General features: G+C 44.7%; 1 protein-coding gene across 1 annotated transcript in view; it reads right to left on the reverse strand.

The window, feature by feature from the left end:
• The window catches only part of LOC145532989 (uncharacterized), a 116,228-nt gene that overhangs the window by 26,737 nt on the left and 66,258 nt on the right, over positions 1-23,233 (reverse strand). The window contains exons 2-3 of the mRNA XM_081559283.1: positions 9,461-9,538; positions 5,965-6,105 (exon numbers count right to left, since the gene is read on the reverse strand). Coding sequence (XP_081415409.1) covers positions 5,965-6,105; positions 9,461-9,538 — 219 coding nt within the window. The remainder of the gene's footprint in view (positions 1-5,964; positions 6,106-9,460; positions 9,539-23,233) is intronic.

The following is a 23,233-nucleotide window of genomic DNA, read 5'->3' on the forward strand; positions in this document are numbered from 1 at the left end:
CAAATATTTGTTGAATGAAGAATACTGGAGAGAGAGGCAGATGTCAGAAACAGTCAAGTGTCTCAACACGGAAAGAGAAAATAAATGAAGTGCCTACGGGGGAGCACGCATTATACAGGAGGGAGGGATTTACTCCTGGGAGAGGGAAGCTCTGGGATGTTGTTGTTGTTTAGTTGCTAAGTTGTGCCTGACTCTCTGTGGCCCCACGGACTGTAGCCCGCCAGGCTCCTCTGTCCGTGGGATTTCCCAGGCAAGAATACTGAAGAAGGGTTGCCATCACCTTCTCCAGGGGATCTTCCAAACCCAGGGCTGGCATTCACATCTCCTGCATCTTCTTCATTGACAGGCAGATTCTTTACCACTGAGCCACCAGGGAAGCCCAGGGCTTTGGGAGTCTACACAAAAAGACTGAGCAAAATGTTTAAGAACAAATAGAGATTAGGCTGGTGGACTAAACGGGTACGTGTTCCAACAGCAGGAACACATCTGCAAATGAGAGATGAGGGAATTCTCTGGCAGTCCAGTGATTAAGACTCCGCACTACCATGGCAGGGAGCACAGGTTCGATCCCTGATGAGACAAGTAAGATTCCCACATGCTATGTGGCCAGAAAAACAAGGACAGAGGTAAGAAACAGTAGATGAATACAGGGAGGTGCCCACGAAGGGGGAAAGGAGTGAGCTGGAGAGTGGACAGGAACATCCAGCCTACAGGGGGCCTTGAATGCCGTGCCAAAGTGCTTGAACTCTGCAGGTGCTGAGCATCCAGTGAAGGTATTTAAGGGCTCTGTGTTTGCAGAGAAACCCCTCTGGCCATCGGTCACGTGCAGAACAGATTGAGAAGGCGAGCTGTAAGCCAGCGGGCAGCCTGGAGACTCAGTTTCATGAGACGCCAGAACTGGAGCATTGCCGCTTCACCTCCCGCCCAGGCCGTGAGGACCTGGAGCTGCTGTCTTTATCATTAGCCGATCACTGAGGTGTAGGTGCTTGGAGCAGCAGTTGCAGTATTCCAATCCAGGAAGCAAGAACTTTTTGCTGTACCCTGACGATGGCCCCAGGCTGTTGGAGAACTCTCCAGTTCCATCTGATCCAATGACTAGACAGAGGAAACAGGTCTAGAATGCCGTGGGAAGGAGGTAGGGGGAGAGGTGGTCAGGCTGAGGTTTTTCAGGGATGGATGCTAATGAGTTGCAGTGATCATTCCATGTCTAAACAGTAGCCCTTTGGGGAACAGTCTCTGAAGGGAGGAAGGGCGTGGGTTACAAGCCTCGTTTTCCTTGAAACAGCTATGACATTGCAGTTCAGTTACTCCTTTAAAAGGTGGCGATCTGTCATCTGAGGTTGCGGAAGATGCTGCTCGTAGCTATCCGGCAACCTCAAAGAAAATCCGAGGCGGGGAAATGTCAGGCGGGGACGTGATGATGTTTTCTTTTGCTTTGGTTTGTTTTGTTTGCCCCAGAGAGCTGTTGCCAGTGGAAAGCTTTGTTCTACATGAGCCATGATTGCTCCATCAAGGCAGGAGTGAGGGTACTTCTTGCTTGAGGCAACCCATCTGACAAAAGCTGGGTGATGGAAGAGATCATAGGATTTGACCAGTGGTGTTCTTTATAACACTTCCCAGGTGGCGCTAGTGGTAAAGAGGTAAGACACGGGTTTGATCCCTGGGTTAGGAAGATCCCCTGGAGGAGGTCATGGCAACCCACTCTAGTATTCTTGCCTGGAGGAGTCCATGGACAGAGGAGTCTGCTGGGCTACAGTCCAAAGGGTCACAAACAGTTGGACATGACTCAAGTGACTTAGCACACACACCTGCCTGTCCTTGATTTGGGTGGGGTGGAGGGAGGCAGTACCATGAAATAAGAGTCATCCATGGACCATGCAACAGTACACGTTTGTTATAACATCCACCTCTGTTTGTCCGGCATATGCTTAATGGTACCAGGCCCCGGAATAAACACTTCACTATATTGCTTTGCTGGGCTGCTGTTGAGACTGGGAGCTTTAAACAATAGAAACGTTATTGTCCCACAGTTGTGGAGGCTGAAGTCCAAGATCAAGGGTTGGTTCCTGCTGAGGCCTCTCTCCTTGGCTTGCAGTCAGCCATCGTCCCCCTGTGTCTTAACACTGCCTTCCCTCTATTGTGTCTGTATCCTGGTTTCCTCTTCTTAAGAGGACACAGTCATATTGGGTTAGTGCATGCATGCAAGCTTGCGAGAATGCTAAGTCACTTCAGTCGTGTCTGACTCTTTGCGACCCCATGGACTGCAGCACGCCAGGCTTCCCTGTCCATCACCAACTCCCAGGCCCCTCACTGCTCCTCAAAGACACAAAGAGCAGGACCTCAGGACCTTTGCACCTGCTGCCTAAACATTCTCATTCCCTGCTACCCTCCCTTCATTCAGGTCTCCAGTTGAAAGTCATGCTGGCAGAGCAGCCTTCCCTGACCCCTACATCTAAACAGTTCCCCTGCTCCAAGCCTAATTCCTCCCCTTTCCGGTTTCATCCAAACACTTATCTCTGCCTAACTCTATGGATTTTTTTTTTTTTTTTTTTGGCCTGTGGGATATTAGTTCCCCAACAAGGGATTGAACATGCATTCTCTGCATTGGAAGTCAGATTCTTAACCACTGGACCACCAAGGATGTCCCCAATTCTATGGACTATATTCATATGTGCATTTATCATGTTTCCTCTCCCACTTTTCACCAGAGATACTAAAGTACCAAGCTTGCAATATTTCTTATTTCAAGATGCTACGACTCTAAAATACCCCCGACAGGGGCTCTCCCCTTGTTATCTTGCTTCCGTCAGTGATGTCAGGGGACAGAGCATCTGAGCCCTCCTGGGGACCATTTGGTCCATCCCTTCAACAGATTGTTAGCATGGTCACATAGAAAGTGGCCCAGAGCCCTCTTGCTGTTTCTGCAGAACTGCCCAAAGGCCTGCAGCAGCTACAGCTCAGCTCCAGCCACACTGGACTAATGCAGCCAAGATTGCCAGATCTTTGGGTCTGGTTTCTTAAGTTGCAAGTCTGGATTTTTATGTGGAATCTTCTCATTTTTAATGCTGAATATACACCCTGCCGGGCCTGCAGGACAGAAATCAGCTGAAAAGGAGAGCTGTTGTCTGCTCTGAAAGTGGCATGAACTCTTCCGTTCACTTCAAGCGTCACCCAGAATGTTTCACTCACTTGCCTTACCCATTCGGCCTCTTACAGTATTTGTCTTTTCAGCTCTTGATTTAAGAGTCTTCATCAGGACTTCCCTGGTGGTCCAGTGGTAGATAATCTGCCTACCAGTGCAGGGGACACTGGTTCCATCCCTCGTCCAGGAAGATCCCACATGCCGCGGAGCAACTAAGCCCGTGCACCGGAACTAATGAAGTCTGTGTGCTCTAGAGCCTGTGCTCCAGAACAAGAGAGGCTACTCTAATGAGAAGGCTGTGCATCTCAACTGCAACAAAGAGTAGTCCCTGCTCACCACAACTAGAGAAACCCTGAGTTTCTCTAGCAGCAACAAAGACCCAGCACAGCCAAAAATAAGTAAATAAATATTTTTTTAAAAAAGAGTTAGTCAATGCTAAGATAAACATGACCTAACAGTATAAAGCAGCCACCACCAAAATACTAAAAATGAAAAAAAAAATGTTTTTAAGACTGAATGTTTTCTTGGGTTGCATCAACAGAGGTCTATTGCTCAGGGAAAGGGAGGTGATAGTCCAAGTCTGGTTTTCACACCTGGAGTCAAGGCCACCATTTCAAAGAGATAAAGACTATTGGAACTTGTCTGGTTCACAAGTTGACTGTGTGGATCACAATAAACTGTGGAAAATTCTGAAAGAGATGGGCATACCAGACCACCTGACCTGCCTCTTGAGAAACCTGTATGCAGGTCAGGAAGTAACAGTTAGAACTGGACATGGAACAACAGACTGGTTCCAACTAGGAAAAGGACTACGTCAAGGCTGTATATTGTCACCCTGCTTATTTAACTTATAGGCAGAGTACATCATGAGAAACGTTGGGCTGGAGGAAGCACAAGCTGGAATCAAGATTGCCGGGAGAAATATCAATAACCTCAGATATGCAGATGACACCACCCTTATGGCAGAAAGTGAAGAAGAACTAAAGAGCCTCTTGATGAAAGTGAAAGAGGAGAGTGAAAAAGTTGGCTTAAAACTCAACATTCAGAAAACTAAGATCATGGCATCCAGTCCCATCACTTCATAGCAAATAGATGGGGAAACAGTGGAAACAGTGGCTGACTTTATTTTTCTGGGCTCCAAAATCGCTGCAGATGGTGACTGCAGCAATGAAATTAAAAGACACTTACTCCTTAGAAGGAAAGTTATGACCAACCTAGACAGCATATTAAAAAGTGGAGACATTACTTTGCTAACAAAGGTCCATCTAGTCAAGGCTATGGTTTTTCCAGTGGTCATGTATGGATGTGAGAGCTGGACTATAAAGAAAGCTGAGCACCAAAGAATTGATGCTTCTAAACTGTGGTGTTGGAGAAGACTCTTGAGAGTCCCTTGGACGGCAAGGAGATCCAACCAGTCCATCCTAAAGGAGATCAATCCTGGGTGTTCATTGGAAGGACTGATGTTGAAGCTGAAACTCCAATCCCTTGGCCACCTCATGCAAAGAGCTGACTCATTTGAAAAAACTCTGATTCTGGGAAAGATTGTGGGCAGGAGGAGAAGGGGACGACAGAGGATGAGATGGCTGGATGGCATCACCGACTCAATAGACATGGGTTTGGGTGGACTCAGGGAGTTGGTGATGGACAGGGAGGCCTGGCGTGCTGCCATTCATGAGGTCGCAAAGAGTCGGACATGACTGAGCAACTGAACTGAACTGATGAACTTTTTTCTAAGATTTTTTAAGATTTATTCATTTTATTTTTTGGCTGCGCTGGGTCTTCACCGCTGCATGTGAGCTTTTCTCGTCACTGTGAGGCAGGGCTACTCTTCACTGGGGTGCACGGGCCTCTCACTGCAGTGGCTTCTCTCAGAGGGAACAGGCTCTAAGGCACTTAGTTGCTCAGCATCATGTGGAATCTTCCTGCACCAGGGATCGAATCATTGCATTGCAAGGAGGATTCTTAACCACTAGACCACCAAGGAAGCCCTGTCTTTATTCTTTTAGGTTAAAAAAAAAAAAAATTCAGGGGTATAAGCACTATCTTCAGATGTCCAAACAGCACTCATGTGGAAGAAAGACAAGAGTCATTTTGTGAGGCTACTGGGGGAGCTCTGGAGAAGGAAATGACAACCCACTCCAGTACTCTTGCCTGGAGAATCCCATGGACAGAGGAACCTGGCGGGCCGTGGTCCATGGAGTCACAGAGAGTCAGACACGACTGAAGTGACTGAGCACTGGGGGAGCTCAGCTAGACCCAGCAGGTGGGAGATACAGAGGAATAAATTTCACATCAGCAATTTAAAAACTGAATTTTCGCCTTGTCAGAGCTGAACTGCAACAGAATGAGAAGTCATGACTTCCTTGTCACTGGCAGTATTCAGACCAAGTCTGGACACCATCTAATGGGTATATTGTAAACATGATTCAGGCATCAAAAATGAGGTTGAGAGGAAAGGGAGGGAGGGAGAAGAAAGGAAAGAACAGAGACTGCAGAGGGATGGATGGATTTACTGAGTGCCTTCTATGTGCCTGGCATTCTCTCTACAGCTTAAAGATCTTCCCTCCCTCTTCCAGTATTTAAACTCTGGATCAAACCTTTTCCCACTTGGTTGCACATAACACACAATCTCAGGTGAAAGTGTGCCCCACATAGCACATAAAATTACAAATGCAGTTTATACACAAATTCCAAAGGGGCTGCAGTTAGGTTTCTTTCAGAAAGAGGAATGGGAAGCAGAGTGGAAAACAGGTCCAAAAAGTCACCTCGGCCTCGCCCCCTCTCCCTACTTCCTCCCAGGACTGGGGGAAATGATTACTCACTTGCAAGCAGGGCTGGCAGAGACACAGCCAGAACACTCCATTATGGCAGCGTGCGCTCCTTCCCTCACTCCAATCCAGAGCTTCATTATTGGGGAAAAAATTGTCTTGTTTTGTAAGACAAGCTTGACAGCTGTTCATTGTCTGTCGGTGAGAAGAGGTAATGAGAATTACTCGGCAATTGAGTGTTAACTAAGACAGTTACAGCATAACAAGAGGTCCCCAAGATTCGTGGGGAGAAAATTGTATCTGGCCCACCCTACTGTGCATCTCACTCCATTCCCAGGGGAGAGTTCAGCCTCAGGTCCTGAATTATAATAAGGAGAAGGACCACTGCAATCCGTCTCCTTGCAACTGTTTTACTGCCCTACGAATCACTGCCAATAGGATCCTTGGAAAATGAATATCAGACATCCCTCCCTGCTTCCATCTCCCCCAAAACACTTAAGATTAAGCATCCATCTGTCCATGAAGATGTTCATGATGTGTCTCCTGCCAACCTCACCATCTTCATCTCCAGCCCCTGTCCACTAGGCCACCATTGGTTTAAGGGGCATCTATCTTAGTTTGAATTCCCACAAAGCAGACCCCAAGACAAGGATCTGGGCATAAGCAGTTGATCTGGGAAGTGATCCCAGGAAGCGAAGGGAAGGAGTGGGAGAGAGGGGGAGAAGGGGAAAGAGCCAGCATAGGACGTGTCAATGAGTGGGTTATAGCACTGGTCCCTGGTGGTCCAGTGACTAAGACTCCATGCTCCCAAAGCAGGGGGCCCAGGTTCAATCCCTGGTCAAGGAACTAGATCCCACATGCTGCAACTAAGAATTCCCTTGCTGCAACGAAGATTGAAGATCTCCTTTGCCACAGCTACCTGACGCAGCCAAGCAAATAAACAAATATTTTTAAAAATGAGCTGGTTACCCTCTGGGCCTCTGAGCATGATGGGGCTGGAGACCACTGGAGGCTGTGAGACATGCCTTAGAGTCATCCCATCGGAGGACAAGGAAGCTGGGGTATTTATCCATGGTATTCATAACTTGAGCTTCCCTGGTGGCTCAGACAGTAAAGAATCTGCCTGCAGATTAGGGAGACCCAGGTTCAATCCCTGGGTCAGGAAGATCCCCTGGAGAAGGGAATGGCAACCCATTCCAGTATTCTTGCCTGGAGAATCCCAGGGAACGAGGAGCCTGGCAGGCTACAGTCCATGGGGTGGCAAAGAGTTGGATATGACTTAGCAACTGAAAAGCAGCAGCTACTCCATTTAACAAAGTACATCTGCAAAGACTTTATTTTCAATAAGGTCTCACTCTGAGGTTCTCTATGCTCATGAATTGAGGGGAGTACTATTCAACCCAGTACCTCCACCAACTCCCTTCATTGCTCACCTAGGCAGTGACATGCAGTACACTAGCCCAATGGTGCAGTTCCATCCATCTCATCCACTTCATGTGTCTGGACTGACCTCCTTCAACTCAGTGCATCCAGCTTTCTCTCACCTCAGCCCCTCACTCATGCTGTTCCCTCTGCCCGCAACACTCTTCCTCCCAATATCTCTCTAGTTAATTTCTATTATTTTTCAGATCTGTAGTAAACTCCTTTCAGATACAAGTAACAAAAACTAAATTCGTATTAACTTAGCCACCCATGAATGTGGGAAACACACTGATTGCTGTAAAAGAGCAGGCTTCAGGCAAGGTTGGAACTGGGGTTTCAATGTTTGCCACCAGTGCTTCGGCTTTCCCCATCTCTTAGACAGCCTTTCTCCACGTGAATGCAGGATGGCTGTCAGAAGCCCTGGACGCACATGGTTGTGGGTGGAACTGTAACGGAAAATGGGGTTCAGCTGCTCACCATTTAAGGCCAATAAAGAGGCCAGGTAGGTGAACAGGAAAGTTTCCTTTATTTGCGATGCTGGCAACTGGTGAGGAGAGGAGACAACAATTCAAAGGCTGACTTCCCCAGGGGAAATCAGCTTTTATAGGCAGAGGGAGGGGCTACATATAGAAACAGCACAGTCAGCTCTGACAGTCATATTGAAATCGATCATGGGTGGTCTGACTAGCATCATCTTGATTGTTATAAGTACAGTTAATCTTCAGTTCCATGGGGATAGTCTTGATCCCTGTCTCCTGTACAATGCCACGAACCTCCATCCATAGTTCATCAGGCACTCTGTCTGTCAGATCTAGTCCCTTAAATCTATTTCTCACTTCCACTGTATAATCATAAGGGATTTGATTTAGGTCATACCTGAATGGTCTAGTGGTTTTCCCTACTTTCTTCAATTTAAGTCTGAATTTGGCAATAAAGGGTTCATGATCTGAGCCACAGTCAGCTCCCGGTCTTGTTTTTGCTGACTGTATAGAGCTTCTCCATCTTTGGCTGCAAAGAATATAATCAATCTGATTTCGGTGTTGACCATCTGTTGATGTCCATGTGTAGAATCTTCTCTTGTGTTGTTGGAAGAGGGTGTTTTCTATAACCAGTGCGTTCTCTTGGGAAAACTCTATTAGCTTTTGCCCTACTTCATTCTGTACTCCAAGGCCAAATTTGCCTGTTATGCCAGGTGTTTCTTGACTTCCTACTTTTGTATTCCAGTCCCCTATAATGAAAAGGACATCTTTTTTGAGTGTTAGTTCTAGAAGGTCTTGTATGTCTTCATAGAACTGTTCAACTTCAGCTTCTTCAGCATTAGTGGTTGGGGCATAGGCTTGGATTACCGCGATATTGAATGGTTTGCCTTGGAAACGAACAGAGATCATTCTGTCATTTTTGAGATTGCATCCAAGTACTGCATTTTGGACTCTTTTGTTGACCATGAGGGCTACTCCATTTCTTCTAAGCGATTCTTGCCTACAGTAGTAGATATAATGGTCATCTGAGTTAAATTCACCCATTCCAGTCCATCTTAGTTCACTGATTTCTAGAATGTTTATGTTCACTCTTGCCATCTCTTGTTTGACCACTTCCAATTTGCCTTGATTCATGGACCTAACATTCCAGGTTCCTATGCAATATTGCTCTTTACAGCATCAGACCTTGCTTCTGTCACCAGTCACATCCACAACTAGGTATTGTTTTTGCTTTGGCTCCATCCCTTCATTCTTTCTGGAGTTATATCACCACTGATCTCCAGTAGCATATTGGGCACCTACCGACCTGGGGAGTTCATCTTTCAGTGTCCTATCATTTTGCCTTTCCATACTGTACATGGGGTTCTCAAGGCAAGAATACTGAAGTGATTTGCCATTCCCTTCTCCAGTGGACCACATTCTGTCAGACCTCTCCACCATGACCCGTCTGTCTTGGGTGGGTTTCATTGAGTTAGATAAGGCGGTGGTCTGTGTGATCAGATTGGCTAGTTTTCTGTGATTATGGTTTCAGTGTGTCTTCCCTCTGATGCCCTCTTGCAACACCTACCGTCTTACTTGGGTTTCTCTTACCTTGGACGTGGGGTATCTCCCCACAGCTGCTCCAGCAAAGCGCAGCCACTGCTCCTTACCTTGGACGAGAGGTATCTCCTCACGGCTGCCCCTCCTGACCTTGAACGTGGAGTAGCTCCTCTCGGCCTTCCTGCAGCCTAGATAGCATATTAAAAAGCAGAGACATTACTTTGCCAACAAAGGTCCATCTAGTCAGGGCTATGGTTTTTCTAGTAGTCACATATGGATGTGAGAGTTGGACTGTGAAGAAAGCTGAGCGCCAAAGAATTGATGCTTTTGAACTGTGGTGTTGGAGAAGACTCTTGAGAGTCCCCTGGACTGCAAGGAGATGCAACCAGCCCATCCTAAAAGAGATCAGTCCTAGGTGTTCATTGGAAGAACTGACGTTGAAGCTGAAACTCCAATACTTTGATGGGAAGAGCTAAGTCATTGGAAAAGACCCTGATGCTGGGAAGAATTGGGGGCAGGAGGAGAAGGGGACGACAGAGGATGAGATCGTTGGATGGCATCACCAACTCTATGGACATGAGTTTGACTAGGCTCCGGGAGTTGGTGATGGACAGGGAGGCCTGGCGTGCTGCGGTTCATGGGGTCGCAAAGAGTCGGACACAACTGAGAGACTGAACTGAACTGAATCTTCAGTTCCAGAGTCAGTTTGTTTCCATTTCTTGAGGCCAGTTCTCAGAATTGTGGCAGCTTATGACATGGCTACAGTCTGGTCATCAGGTAGTTAATTTCTTCCACTTGGTGAGGTTTCAGTATCTAGAAGACAGCTCGAGGGATATGGCTCAGAATATTATCTAGAGCCCTTGAAGAGGAGCTAAAGGTTCTTGATTATACTTATTGACTAAACGAATATAATTTGGTCTTGTATTGTTTTCCTTTGTTTGTGCATGCTCTCACTTCTTTAATTAAACTTATTCTTGGGCTAAAGTTTTTCCACAGACAAAAGGCAGGTGGAGGACATGGGGGACAAGGACCAGAGGGCCCAGCTCTGTTTCAGAACCACGCTGGGATGAGAGCATCCTCCCTGTTGGCTCTGGATGAAGAACCCAGGACAGATTCTGGTTTCTCTCTGACCACGTGCCTGCCCCTGAACCATTGCTGTGGCTACACGAGTAGAGTATTCTGATTGACCAGGTCCGGGTCTCATGCCCACATCTCAGCCTAGGGAACAACCACATCCAGTCCACATGGAATGAATGGGTTTTCCCAAGAGCAGCTCTGTTATCAAAGAAAGGGTGAGGGCCAAGTAATAATAGCAGGTATCATCCAAAAATCTCCAATTGTATGTTATTTCCCCTAACCCTCTCTTCTTACCCCCAAATTAGCCCTATGTCAGTCTCCCCTTGAAATTAAAAGACACTTGTTTCATGGAAGGAAAGCTATGACAAACCTGGACAGTGTATGAAAAAGCAAAGCCATCACTTTGCCAAAAAACAAAAAAGGTCCATATAGTCAAAGCTATGGTTTTTCCAGCAGTCATGTGAGAGTTGGACCATAAAGATGGCTGAGCACCAAAGAATTGATGCTTTCAAACTGTGGAGCTGGAGAATACTTTTGAGGGTCCCTTGGACTGCAAGGAGAACAAACTAGTCAATCCTAAAGGAAATCAACCCTGAATATTTGTTGGAAGGACTGATGCTGAAGCTCCAATACTTTGGCCACCTGATGCAAAGAACTGATTCATCGGAAAAGACTCTGATGCTGGGAAAGACCGAGGGCAAGAAGGGAAGGGGGCGACAGAGGATGAGATGGTTGGATGGCGTCACCAACTCAATGGACATGAGTCTGAGCAAACTCCAGGAGATGGTGAAGGACAGGGAAGCCTGGTGTGCTGCAGTCCATGGGGTCACAAAGAGTCGGAAGCGACAGAGAGACTGAACAACAACATGACTGTCCCCACTGAGGTCTGACCTGCAGCACCGGCCTGCCGCTTCTTGTTGCTTTGTCTGGCTGAGTATAAACACCAGAGTCTTAGCAGCTGAAAGAGCCAGGTCCAAATCACAATTCTACTTAACACTTCAGTGGTTGCAGGCAAGATTCTTAAAGGCATGGAGACTCCACTTCTGGGTTGCTTTTAAGAAACTGTTTTTTATACCTTCACCTTTTGTGATGATACTGTATTTTATAACTCCCTATAAAGCCTTCTATAAGCCTTCCTAAAACGTGGCAGGGTATAAATAAAATGTATCTGCAAAATAGAGATAATATTTACCATGCAAGGCTGCTGGAAGGATTAGTGATAATGTAGGCAATGCACCTGGCAGCCAGGAGCTGCTATTGTCATTATTACCATTATTTGGGGGGAGGCTGAATCTCAGTGCATGCCTCCTCAGACATCAAGCGAGGAGCCAATTTCCCTGAAAATAAAGGTTACAGATGTGAAAGGCTTATTCAAAAATAAATAAATCGTCTCTAAGAAGGACAAAATCCAGGGGTATCATCAGGTCACAGGAAAGGCCCCATGCTGGTCTAGTTTGACCCCCAGGATGGTCAGAAAGGTGGGCTTTTAAAAAAAAAAAAAACAGAGCTCAAAATATGTGAGGCAAAACTGATAGAACTGCAAGTAAAAATAGAAAATTTAAACTATAGCCAGAGATTCTCTCAAAAATTAATATAACAGGTAGAAGGAGATTAATAAGCATATAGAAGACTTAAATAATACTGTCAACTTGACCTAATTAACATTTATGGGAAAATTGGGTAGCTATTAACACTCAAAAGAACTTGGATGAACACATCACACTATATACTAAAATTCACTCAGAATGGATTACATACTAAATGTAAAATCTAAAACTATAAAAATTTTAGAAGAAAGTTAGTAAAATCTAGCTTTATCCTTAAAAAAAATAAAATAAAATCTTTGTAACTTTGGGTTGGGCAAATATTTCTTGGATACAACACAGAAAGCATGATCCATAAAAGAAAACAATTTGATGACTAGTATGTACTTTGTCAAATTTTTTAATCTTGACTCTTCAAAAGACATTGTTGAACAAACAGATTCACAGACATAGAGAACAGATTTGTGGTTGCCTAGGGGGTGGAGGCGGAGAAGGCAATGGCACCCCACTCCAGTATTCTTTCCTGGAGAATCCCAGGGATGGAGGAGCCTGGTGGGCTGCCGTCTATGGGTGACACAGAGTCGGACACGACTGAAGCGACTTAGCAGCAGCAGCAGGGGGTGGGGGAGGGAAGGATTGGGAGTTTGGGATTAGCAGATGCAAACTATTATATATAGAATGGATAAACAACAGGGTCCTACTGTAGAGCACAGGGAACTATATTCAATATCCTGCGATAAACCATAATGGAAAAGAATACCAAAAAAGAATGTGTGTGTGTGTGTATAACTGTATCACTTTGCTGTACAGCAGAAATTAACACATTATAAATCAACTACATTTCCATATTTTTAAAAAGTTAGAAAAAGAGACCCTGTTAAGAACATGAAAAGACCAGCCACAGTAGAAAATATATTTGATCATGGACTTCTGTCCAGGTTATACAAAGAACTCTCAAAGCTCAAAACTAAGAAAAATAAACAATCTGCTTTGAAAAATAAGCTAAACATTTGAACTGACATTTTAATAAAGAACATATATAGTTGCACACACCCCCTCACCATACAAAACGTAAACTCAGAATGCCTTAAAGACCTAAACGTAAGAAACGATGCCATAAAACTCCTAGAAGAAACCACAGGCAAGACATTCTCTGACATAAATTGTTTTCTTAGGTCAGTCTCCCAAAGCATAAAAACAAGAAGAAAAAACAAACAGGACCTAATCAAACATACAAGACAAGCTCTTGTGCAGCAAAAGGAACTAGAAACAGAACGAAAGACAGCCTACAGAATGGAGGAAAATATTTGCAAATGATAAGACCAAAATGGGCTTAATTTCCAAAATAAATAAACAGCTCATACAACTCAATGACAAAAAATGAACAACCCAATCGAAAAATGGGCTGAAGACCTAAATGACATTTCTCCAAAGAAGAAATACAAATGGCCACTAGGCACATGAAAAGATGCTCAACATTGTTAATAATTAGAGAAATGCCAATCAAAAGTGAGGTACCAACTCACACCAGTTAGGATGGCCATCAATAAAACCTCTACCAAAAAAACAAATGCTGGAGAGGACGTGGAGAAAAGGGAGCCCTCCTACATTGTTGGTGGGAATGTAAGTTGGTTCAGCCTCAATGGAAAACAGTATAGAGATTCCTCAGAAAAGTAAAAATAGAATTACCACTGTTGCTGGTCGCTCAGCAACTGACCACTGTTCAGTCGCTCAGTTGTCCAACTCTATGTGACCCCATGGACTGCAGCACGCCAGGCTTCCTTGTCCTTCACCATCTCCTGGAGTTTGTTGAAACTCATGTCCATTGTATGATCCAGCAATCTCACTCCTGTGCATATATCCAGACAAAACTCTAATTCAAATACATACATTCACCGCAATGTTCAGAGCAGCACTATTTACAATAGCCAAGACATGGAAACAACCTAAACGTCCACTGACAGATGAATGGATAAAGAAGATGTGGTACATACATATAATGGGATGCCACTCAGACATAAAAAAAAAAAATGAAATAATGCCATTTGCAGCAACATCGACACAACTAGAGATTATCATACTAAGTGAAGTAAGTCAGAAAGAGAAAGAAAAATACCAGATGACATCACTTATATGTGGAACCTTAAGTATGGCACAAATGAACCTATCTACGAACAGAAACAGGCTCAAGGACATAGAGAACAGACTTGTGTTTGCCAAAGGGAATGAGGTTTGGTGAGGGATGGAATGGGAGGTTGGGGTTAGCAGATGTAAGCTAGTATATCTGGCATGGAAAAAAAAGAATATATATGGATGCCAACAAGCACATGAAAAGATGCTCCATATCATTAGTCATTAGGAAAATGCAAATTAAAACCACAAGATATTGCTATTAGAATGGCTAAAATTTAAAAGATTGACCATAACAAGAGCTGACAAGAATGCAGAGGAACTGGAACTCTCACACACTGTTGGTGAGTTTAAAATGCTACAACCACTCTGAAAAACAGTTTCTCAGTGTCTTAAAATTCAGATATGCATCTCACAGATGATTCAGCCCATTCTACTCCCAGGTTACTCAAGAGAGATGAAAACATATGACCATCCAAAGAATGTACACAAATGTAAATAGCAGCTTTACGTGTAACAGCCAAAATCTAGATGTCCATCAACGGGCTATTTAGTGCACGCATGCTCAGTCGTGTCCGATTCTGTGCAACTCCATGGACTGTAGCCCACCAGGCTCCTCTGTCCATGGGATTCTCCAGGCAAGAATACTGGAATGGGTTGCCATGCCCTCCTCCAGGGGATCTTCCTGACCCAGGGATCGAACTCGCATTTCCTGTGTCTCCTGCATTGGCAGGCAGATTCTTTACCATTGTGCCACCTGGGAAGCCCAATAGGTAAATAGATAAACTAATCATGATATATCCACGCAATGAAAGACTATTCAGCAACAAAAAGAATGAACTATTGTTATACTCAACAGCAGGGCTGAATCTCAAAATAATTATGCTGAGTGAAAAAATTCAGACAAAATAGAGTACTTACTGTCTGATGTGTATGTCCATGCTCAGAGGAGCCTGGTGGGCTACAGTCCATGGGGCAGCAAAAAGAGCTGGAAATGACTTAGGGACTAACCAAAAATCATCTTTTGAATAAAAGCCATTCTAACAGGTGTGAGGTGATAGCTCATTTGAATTGCACTTCCCTGATGATGAGTGATGTTGAGAATCTTTTCAGACACCTGTTGGCCATCTGTAGGTCTTCATTAGGAAAATGTCCATTCAGGTCCTTTGCCCAGTTTTTAATTGGAATATTTTGATTTTTTGGCTAATGAGTTCCTAACACATTTTAGATATCAACCCCTTGTCAATATATGGCTACAGATACTGTCTCTTAATCTTTGGTTTGTTTTATCTTCATTGGTTACTTCATCACACCAGACTCTGCCCCACTGTATGCTTTAAATATGGGCAGTTTATTTTTTGTCAGTTACACCTGTCGATTAAAAAGATGCATAATGTAAGAGCTGTGAGTTAAGTTTTATTTGGGGAAAAATGAGGGCTGCAGCCCAGGAGACAGTATCTCAGATAACTCAGAGAAACTGCTCCAAAGGGGTAGTGGGGTGAAGGTCAATATAGAAGACTTTGGTGAAGGGGGAGTTCAATGCAATCATGGGCTTGCTTTACAAGAGGCTTTCCGCTAGTCACAGGGAGCTGATGCCATCAGGAAGAGACTTAGTGCTTCTCTAGATATGAAGAGATGCAAAGATTGGGATCATGAAATCAGTGCTTGAAAATATCTATCTGAAGATTCTATTTCACCAGTTTCCCTGGAGCAGAGTGCCTCACTCTCCACCCTGAACTCCCTCGGGGGTGTTGAAGGTAACAGCTGCAGCAGCACAGGGTTCAGGCAGAAGTAGATGGCAACTGCCCTTGGCAAGTGCCAATTTGTAGCTGACACACCCCATAAAGCAACTGACAAAAGTCCCCTAAAAAAAGTTGTACCCTTAGGACTTGTGCATTCTATGTACTAAAATTACATCTCAATAAAATCCTATTTTAAAAGAAAGTCGTAGAAATCAAGCCTACAAGAGTTCAGAGAATACAACACCTCTGAGTTTCTCTTGAAAAAAAAACAAAGCTTCACAATGAAATGTATTCAAATAAGAAATGAATCAACAGAGCTCAAGAAAGGACACACCTGGGATTAAGCACAGAGTTGTTTAAATCTAAAACTAAAGCTAAATAACAATGAGAATTACAGAATTTAATTCCAACATTATGACCTCAAAAATGTAAGCACATATTTTACATAATTAAAACCATGGGGTTGGGAACAACAGACAAGAGGAATGTGAACATGCTATTTCCTCACCTCTTACAGGAGTGAGTGAGTGATTGTCACTCAGTCGTGTCCAACTCTTTGCAACCCCATGGACTCTAGCCCGCCAAGCTCTTCGGTCTATGGAATTCTCCAGGCAAGAATACTGGAGTGGGTTGCCATTTCCTTCTCCAACCTTGATAAAGTGAAACAAGTTGCTGAAAAACAAAGATTCAAGCCGTGAAATGAGTCCATAATTTTCCTCTTCACTTTAGAGGAATGACTTTGGGATGAGAATTATTTCTGGGAAGGGATTTGCTGTTTAAGCTTAACAATTTCTTCAAATTCCATTTCCATTTAATTTTCTTCAGGTAAAAGTTAAAGTAATTATTTGCGTTATGAATAAGATGAAGAGAAGGCTTGCACTTAGCAGAATAATTTCCATCTATCTTTGCACTGACCTCCCTATTCTGATGTCTGTGTATATATGTGGAGAGATGCCTAGAATGATAGTCACTAAATATTAATTATGTTTTTCTAGAGAGGGTGAAACAAGGTAAGTTATTTTTCTTCTGTGTATTTCTCCAATGGCTTGAATTTTTATAACATGGGTGCAACACTTTTACACAAATAATAAAGTTATTGATCTTATTTAACAGAACAACAACAACAACAAAAAAACCACCAAAAAAAAAGTTGCAGCTGTGACATCAGACAGAGATGTGTTTCCATCGCAGCTGGACCACTGACTCCTGGTGGAAATGTAGACATTTTTCATCTCTAAGTACCTCAGTTTTCTCATCTATAAAATGGATGTAACAAAGACGCTGAATCCTTTAGGTTGAAAGGGGATGGTATGTGAGGTGCTAAATACAAAACCCAAGTGGCAAGTCCACTAGCCAGTGGAATCCTAGCTGAAAATGAGGTCAAAAATCCCACAATGGTCTTAAATCGAAGTCATAGCGTTGGAATTAGATTCTGTAATTCTCACTGTTATTTCAGTTCAGCCCAGTTGCTCAGTTGTGTCCGACTCTTTGTGACCCCATGGACCCCAGCACGCCAGGCCTCCCTGTCCATCACCAACTCCTGGAGTTTACTCAAACTCATGTCCATTGAGTCAGTGACGCCAACATGGTGTTGGAATTAGATTCTGTAATTCTCACTGTTGTTTAGCTTTAGTTTTATGAGCTTTACATGAGCCGTAAATCGTATTGGAAACTTTAGGGAGGAGCAATGGGCAAGATAAGTGAAAGTGAAAAGTGGAAGTGTTAGTTGTGACCCCATAGACTCTAGCCCACCAGGCTCCTCTGTCTATGGAATTCTCCAGGCAAGAATACTGGAGCGAGTAGCCATTCCCTTCTCCAGGAGATCTTCCCCACCCAGGGATCAAACCTAGATCTCCCGCATTGCAGGCGGATTCTTTATCAGGGAAACAATATTCAACTGAGACCAATACCATCTTCAGCACTGCATTCCATCCGTGTGGGGGCGCCAGAGATGAAGATCCTGGTTTCCTCCTGGTTCTTATATCTCGGACCATTAGTAGAGAGTCTGGAGTTGTCATGTGCACGCTTCAAGCTGGGGCATTACTGAAGAGAAATCTGACAAGTTCCCACCATGGGTGACTGGCCTCAGCATATGGAGGTATTTTTAGCAACTGATCTCCAAACACGGCCAGCTGTTTCCTTGATGTTCACAATGGGACATCTCTTTGAAGTTTGCCCCAGTATCCACCTTGGGTCCCCAGAACAGCTTGGAGAAGAAGTGACAATCAAATGACAGTACTTTAGGCAATTGCCGTAATTCTGACTTTGGAGCATCTGATTTTTATTCATCTCCATAGAGGCATCTTGTTGCCTTAGCAGGTAGATATATTTCAGGAAAGTGACTTTGTAAAGTAAATCCAACTTTTTCATAGACTTTCCTTATACAGCTGTAGATAGGTTTGCCCTGGAGACAAAACAAACAAACAAAAAAGCAATTCAATATTGAAAAAAAATACCACAGTGGCCAAGTCTCAGGCTTTTTGTTGGTGGTGTTGCTATAACAGATGATTTTTGAAGAGTTTTCAGAGTTTTGCAGCACTTCGCATGAAATCTTTTTTCTCTCATGCCAGGCCTTCTTCGGGAAACAATATGATCTCCCAGATCACATAATCTCCTGAAAACTCCATTTTCAAAATCTGAAGTTCAGCTATATTTCTTCATTTATATGAAAATTGCTTGCCCTACCAGAAGAACACTGTGCCAGTAGGGACCACTTTATGAAAATGTGCTCCAGTCCCCCCAACTTTCCCGTGTGCGTGAAAAAAAAAAAAAAGTTCTAGGGCCAGTTGTCAATTGCGTGTGCTCAAACTTTCATAAAACTGGTTCTCTTAAATGTAGAAATATATATGCCTGAAAATGTCGGTAAGAAAGTCAACAGAAGCTTAATCAAAAGACTCACAGACTTAGAGAATGAACTTACGGTTGGCAGGAGGGAAGAATGGGGGGAAAGAATAGTTAGGGAGCTTGGGATCACATGTACATGCTGGTCTATATAAAATGGGTAACCGACAAGGTCCTGCTTTATAGCATAGGGAATTCTGCTCAATGCTATATGGCAGTCTGGATGGGAGCGGAGTTTGGGTGAGAATGGATCCATGTATATGTATATGTATACGTATATGTATATGTATATGTATATGTATATGTATATGCGTAGCTGAGTCTCTTTGCTGTCCACCTGAAACCACCATAACATTGTTAGTTGGTTATTTGTTCAGACACTAAGTCACATCCGGCTCATTGCAATCCCATAGACTGCAACACACCAGGCTTCCCTGTCCTTCACTATTTCCTAGAATTTACTCAAATTCATGTTCATTGAGTCAGTGATGCTATCTAACCATCCCATCCTCTGTTGTCCCCTTCTCCTCCTGCCTTCAATCTTTCCCAGCATCAGGGTTTTTCCCAATGAGTCAGCTCTTGGTATCAAGTGGCCAAAGGACTGGAGTTTCAGTTTCAGCACCAGTCCTTCCAATGAATATTCAGGGTTGATTTCCTTTAGGATTGACTAGTTTGATCTCCTTGCAGTCCAAGGGACTCACAAGAGCCTTCTCCAGCACCACAATTTGAAAGCATCAGTTCTTCAGTGCTCAGCCTTCTTTATGGTCCAACTCTCACATCCATATGTGACTACTGGAAAAACAATAGCATTGACTGTAGGGACCTTTGTTGGCAAAGTTATATCATTACTTTTTAATATATTGTCTAGGTTAATAAGCTAGAATCCAATATAAAGTAAAAGTTTAAAAAAAGCTTAAGTCAAACACCATAACATCAGGCATCCAAAGACCTGCCATAGTCCACAGCTGGGCATGCAAAGAGAAGCCTTGTACAGAAACTCTCCAAGGAGAGAAGGAAAATTAACAGCTTCCAGGCTCCTGCATTCCACAAGCAACGCAATGACAGGGGTCCTCAGGGCATCCCTGTAGCAGGTGGCACGGTGAACAGGATGAGAGGGAAAGGATGAACTCATGAACATGAAGCCCTGAATCCTGTTTAAGGAAAGCTAAAGGGGTTACACATGGAGGTACCAACTTCTGGTGGAGCTGAATCACAAAAATGAACAGTACTATGGGGTGTGCTCTGGAGGAGGGCATGGCAACCCATTCCAGTATTCTTGCCTGGAGAATCCCACAGAGAGGAGCCAGGTGGGCTACAGTCCATAGCATCACACAGAGTCAGACACAACTCAAGCAACTTACTTAGCACTCCTACAGGCAGGAGATGTGCTATAAGGAAGGAAGGCTTCCCCAGTGGCTCACACGGTAAAGAATCCACCTGCAAGGCAGGAGACCCAGGTTCGATCCCTGGGTCGGGAAGATCCCTTGGAGGAGGGAATGGCTACCCGCTCCAGTGTTCTTGCCTGGAGAATTCCATGGACAAACGAGCCTGGCTACAGTCCACGGGGTGGCAAAGAGTCAGATACAACTGAGCAACTAACACTTGCACAAGGAAGGAAGACTTCTTGGCCCCCAAATATCCCCATCCAGGGGCCACAATATTTACAATTCCACCTCTCAAGAGGCAGGGAGGAGACAGGCATCGACAGCACAAAGAATCTCCGGAAAAGACAAAGCTATGAGACAGAAGGGGTACCATCAGTTATCCAGTGCCGCTGGACATCCTGACTTGATCCTGGATTCGCTGCAGTTTAAAGCAATCTCCATTTCTCCAGCCGAGACGGTGTCTTATGGAAACACAGTTACACTAAGGCGCACGCCAAGTGTCACCCCAAAATACGTGCACCTCCGCTCTGCTAGTGGTTCAGCCGCCTTTCCAACTTGCTCTCCACCTTCCTCAAACTTCACCCAGTTCTTTGAACTGCGTGTATCAGCTGCACAAACCATTCCCTCCGCGGAAGTTTCACCCCTACGCCCTAGCTTCAAGTCCCTTCTCCGCGCATCCTTCCAGATCACACTTCCCGCCGCCAAAGAGAAACAGCCGGACCTTAGTTGAAGCAGCAAAAGCAGATTTTATTCAGTAACTACCAACAGTAGGAAAAAGAGCAGGCCTCCATCCGGATCTGTGCAGAGATGAGTGGATCTCTAAAGGGAGAATGAGGGAGTGGAAAGAGGGGTGGAAGGATCTTGCAGAGACAGGGACGTGAAAAGTCACAAAAAAATGGGAGGGAGGGATGTGTGTGTGTGTGTGTGTGTGTACGTGTGTTAGTCTCTCAGTCATGTCTGACTCTGCAATCCATGGACTGCAGCCCACCAGGCTCCTCTGTCCATGGAATTCTCCGTGGATGGCCATTCCCTTCTCCAGGAGATCTTCTCCACCTGGGGATGGAACCCAGGTTTCTGGAATTTCAGGCAGATTCTTTATGATCTGAGCCATCTGGGTTTGCTAACTGGTGCTGCTGGAAATTAGGCTCCAAGCCTCCCAAAGAGGCAGGGGTCCGGTATTCAGGAGCTGGCTGGAACAACCAGTTCTGTGGACATCCTTACGTTTTCTTCCGGCAGCACTTTAAGGAAGATTAGACTCATCCCAGGGTGCAGCTTTGAACTGTTAGAAAAACTATGGTGGTGCTAGTTCAAGTCCAAGGTCAAGTTTGTTCAAGTTCAAAGTCAGTATTGAGGCCTCATGGGGAAGAGGACTCAGAGGGGCCACTCTCGAATGTGGTCAGGAAAGGTTCCCCACCTCCCCTGGGTTAAGGGCCCCCCCGACAAAAGCAGCGCTCTGCTCCCCTCCAGTACTGCTTCCCCTGCCAAGAGGGCCTGTGAGCCTGGCAAGCTCTGCACTAGACCTTGAGTTCTGCAGGACAGAGGAGAGGCACCGGGTCTTGTTCACTATTCAGTTCCCCCACTGCCTGGTCTGTTGAGATGTTTGATCATTTCTCCTGAACACACACCATCGAGGGCACACATGCAATAAACGGCTATTCCCCAGAGTTCCTGCTGGGGTTTCCCTCCCCTCCTCCCCACACGCAGTCAGCCATACACTTCAACCTCTGGTCCTTCCACTGTTCCTTTCTCTGTGACAACTTCTGGATGCAATCGTCCCTGCCTGGGCGAATCTAGGCCAAGGATGTGTATTCGGAAGATGACAGCTTTCTTTTTCCCCCTCTTTATCTGAGATGTAAACATTATCAGGTGAAAGTGTCTGATAAGATCCAAGAGGGCCCAAAGCTCCAGCAACAGAGTGGGACTTTCTGCATCGTCAGGGTCCCTGAGGAGCCCACAGGGCAGACAAAGAAACGCTGAGAAGCAGCACCATGTGTCTGGGTGAGAAGGAGGACCTCACTGCCATTCTCAGGAGCCAGAGCTGAGGGATTTAAAGCCCCTGAGAGGGATGGAGCTGGGAGGAGGGGGTCCCAGCCGGGGGACAGCGCAGGTGGGACCAGGAGTGTAGACGGGGCTGCCCCCAAACCCGGGCTCAGCTGTCACTCTGTTGTTCATTGTAGAGGTGTCCCACTCTCTCAAGCTCTGTGTCCTTCACTGTTAAAATCAACGTTCAGGGAGTACAACAGTTATGAAGCCGGGTGGCTGAGAAAACGATAAGGAAAAACAGAGAGCACCCAGATGGTGATTTGTCACCTACCCTCCCAACCTTCCTTCCACTTCTGTCTCTTGACACATACCCAGACCCAGATCCCCAATTCTGCCTCCCTAGAGTGTAGGGAAACCCATCTGACCTTTTCCTAAGACAGAAAGAAAAAAATGTAGAAAAAGAAAGATATACTTACTGTCTCTTTTCTACTTTTAAAATAGAACAAGCTTATTGTAGCAGTATTTTAAAATATAATAAAGAAGAGACTTTCATGGTGGTCCAGTGGTTAAGACTCCACACTCCCAATACAGGAGACCTGGGTTCAATCCCTGATCAGGGAACTAGATCCCACATGCTGTAACTGAGAGTTTGCTTGCCACAACTAAAAGCTCCCTTGTGCTTCCAAGTTGTGGTGCCAAACAAACTAAAGATCACATGTGACCCAGCCAAGACCTGGCACAGCCAAATAAATAAACAAATATTTTTTTTAAAAAAAGAAGAAGTTGAATTTGTTTTTAAAAAAAGACCCAATTCAGATACCCCTTTCCTGATTTCCTTGTGCCTCTGAGTCTTATAGCGCATATATAAGCCCTATAATAACAGATTTCACAGTAGGATGACTGCCAAGGCTTGAAACCCAGCCCCACAGCTTCCAAGGTCTGACTCTTTGAGCGAGTTACTTAAACTTTGTAATTGTATTCTAAACTGTGTAAAGGGGATGATAGTAATAACCCCATCTCATTGAGTACTGATGAGGCTTAGTTGAATTAATGCATGTAAAGCACTTAGTGCAGTGCCTGGAAAATAGTAAGCATTCAATAAATGATGACAATAAGAACAACGATGATGATGATGGTGATTAAGAACTCGTTAGACTGAGCTCCTGAGGACAGGAATGGCA

Source organism: Giraffa tippelskirchi, chromosome 13, assembly GCF_054371585.1.
Source record: "Giraffa tippelskirchi isolate mGirTip1 chromosome 13, T2T-mGirTip1v1.2.pri, whole genome shotgun sequence".
Taxonomy (NCBI): Eukaryota; Metazoa; Chordata; class Mammalia; order Artiodactyla; family Giraffidae; genus Giraffa; species Giraffa tippelskirchi.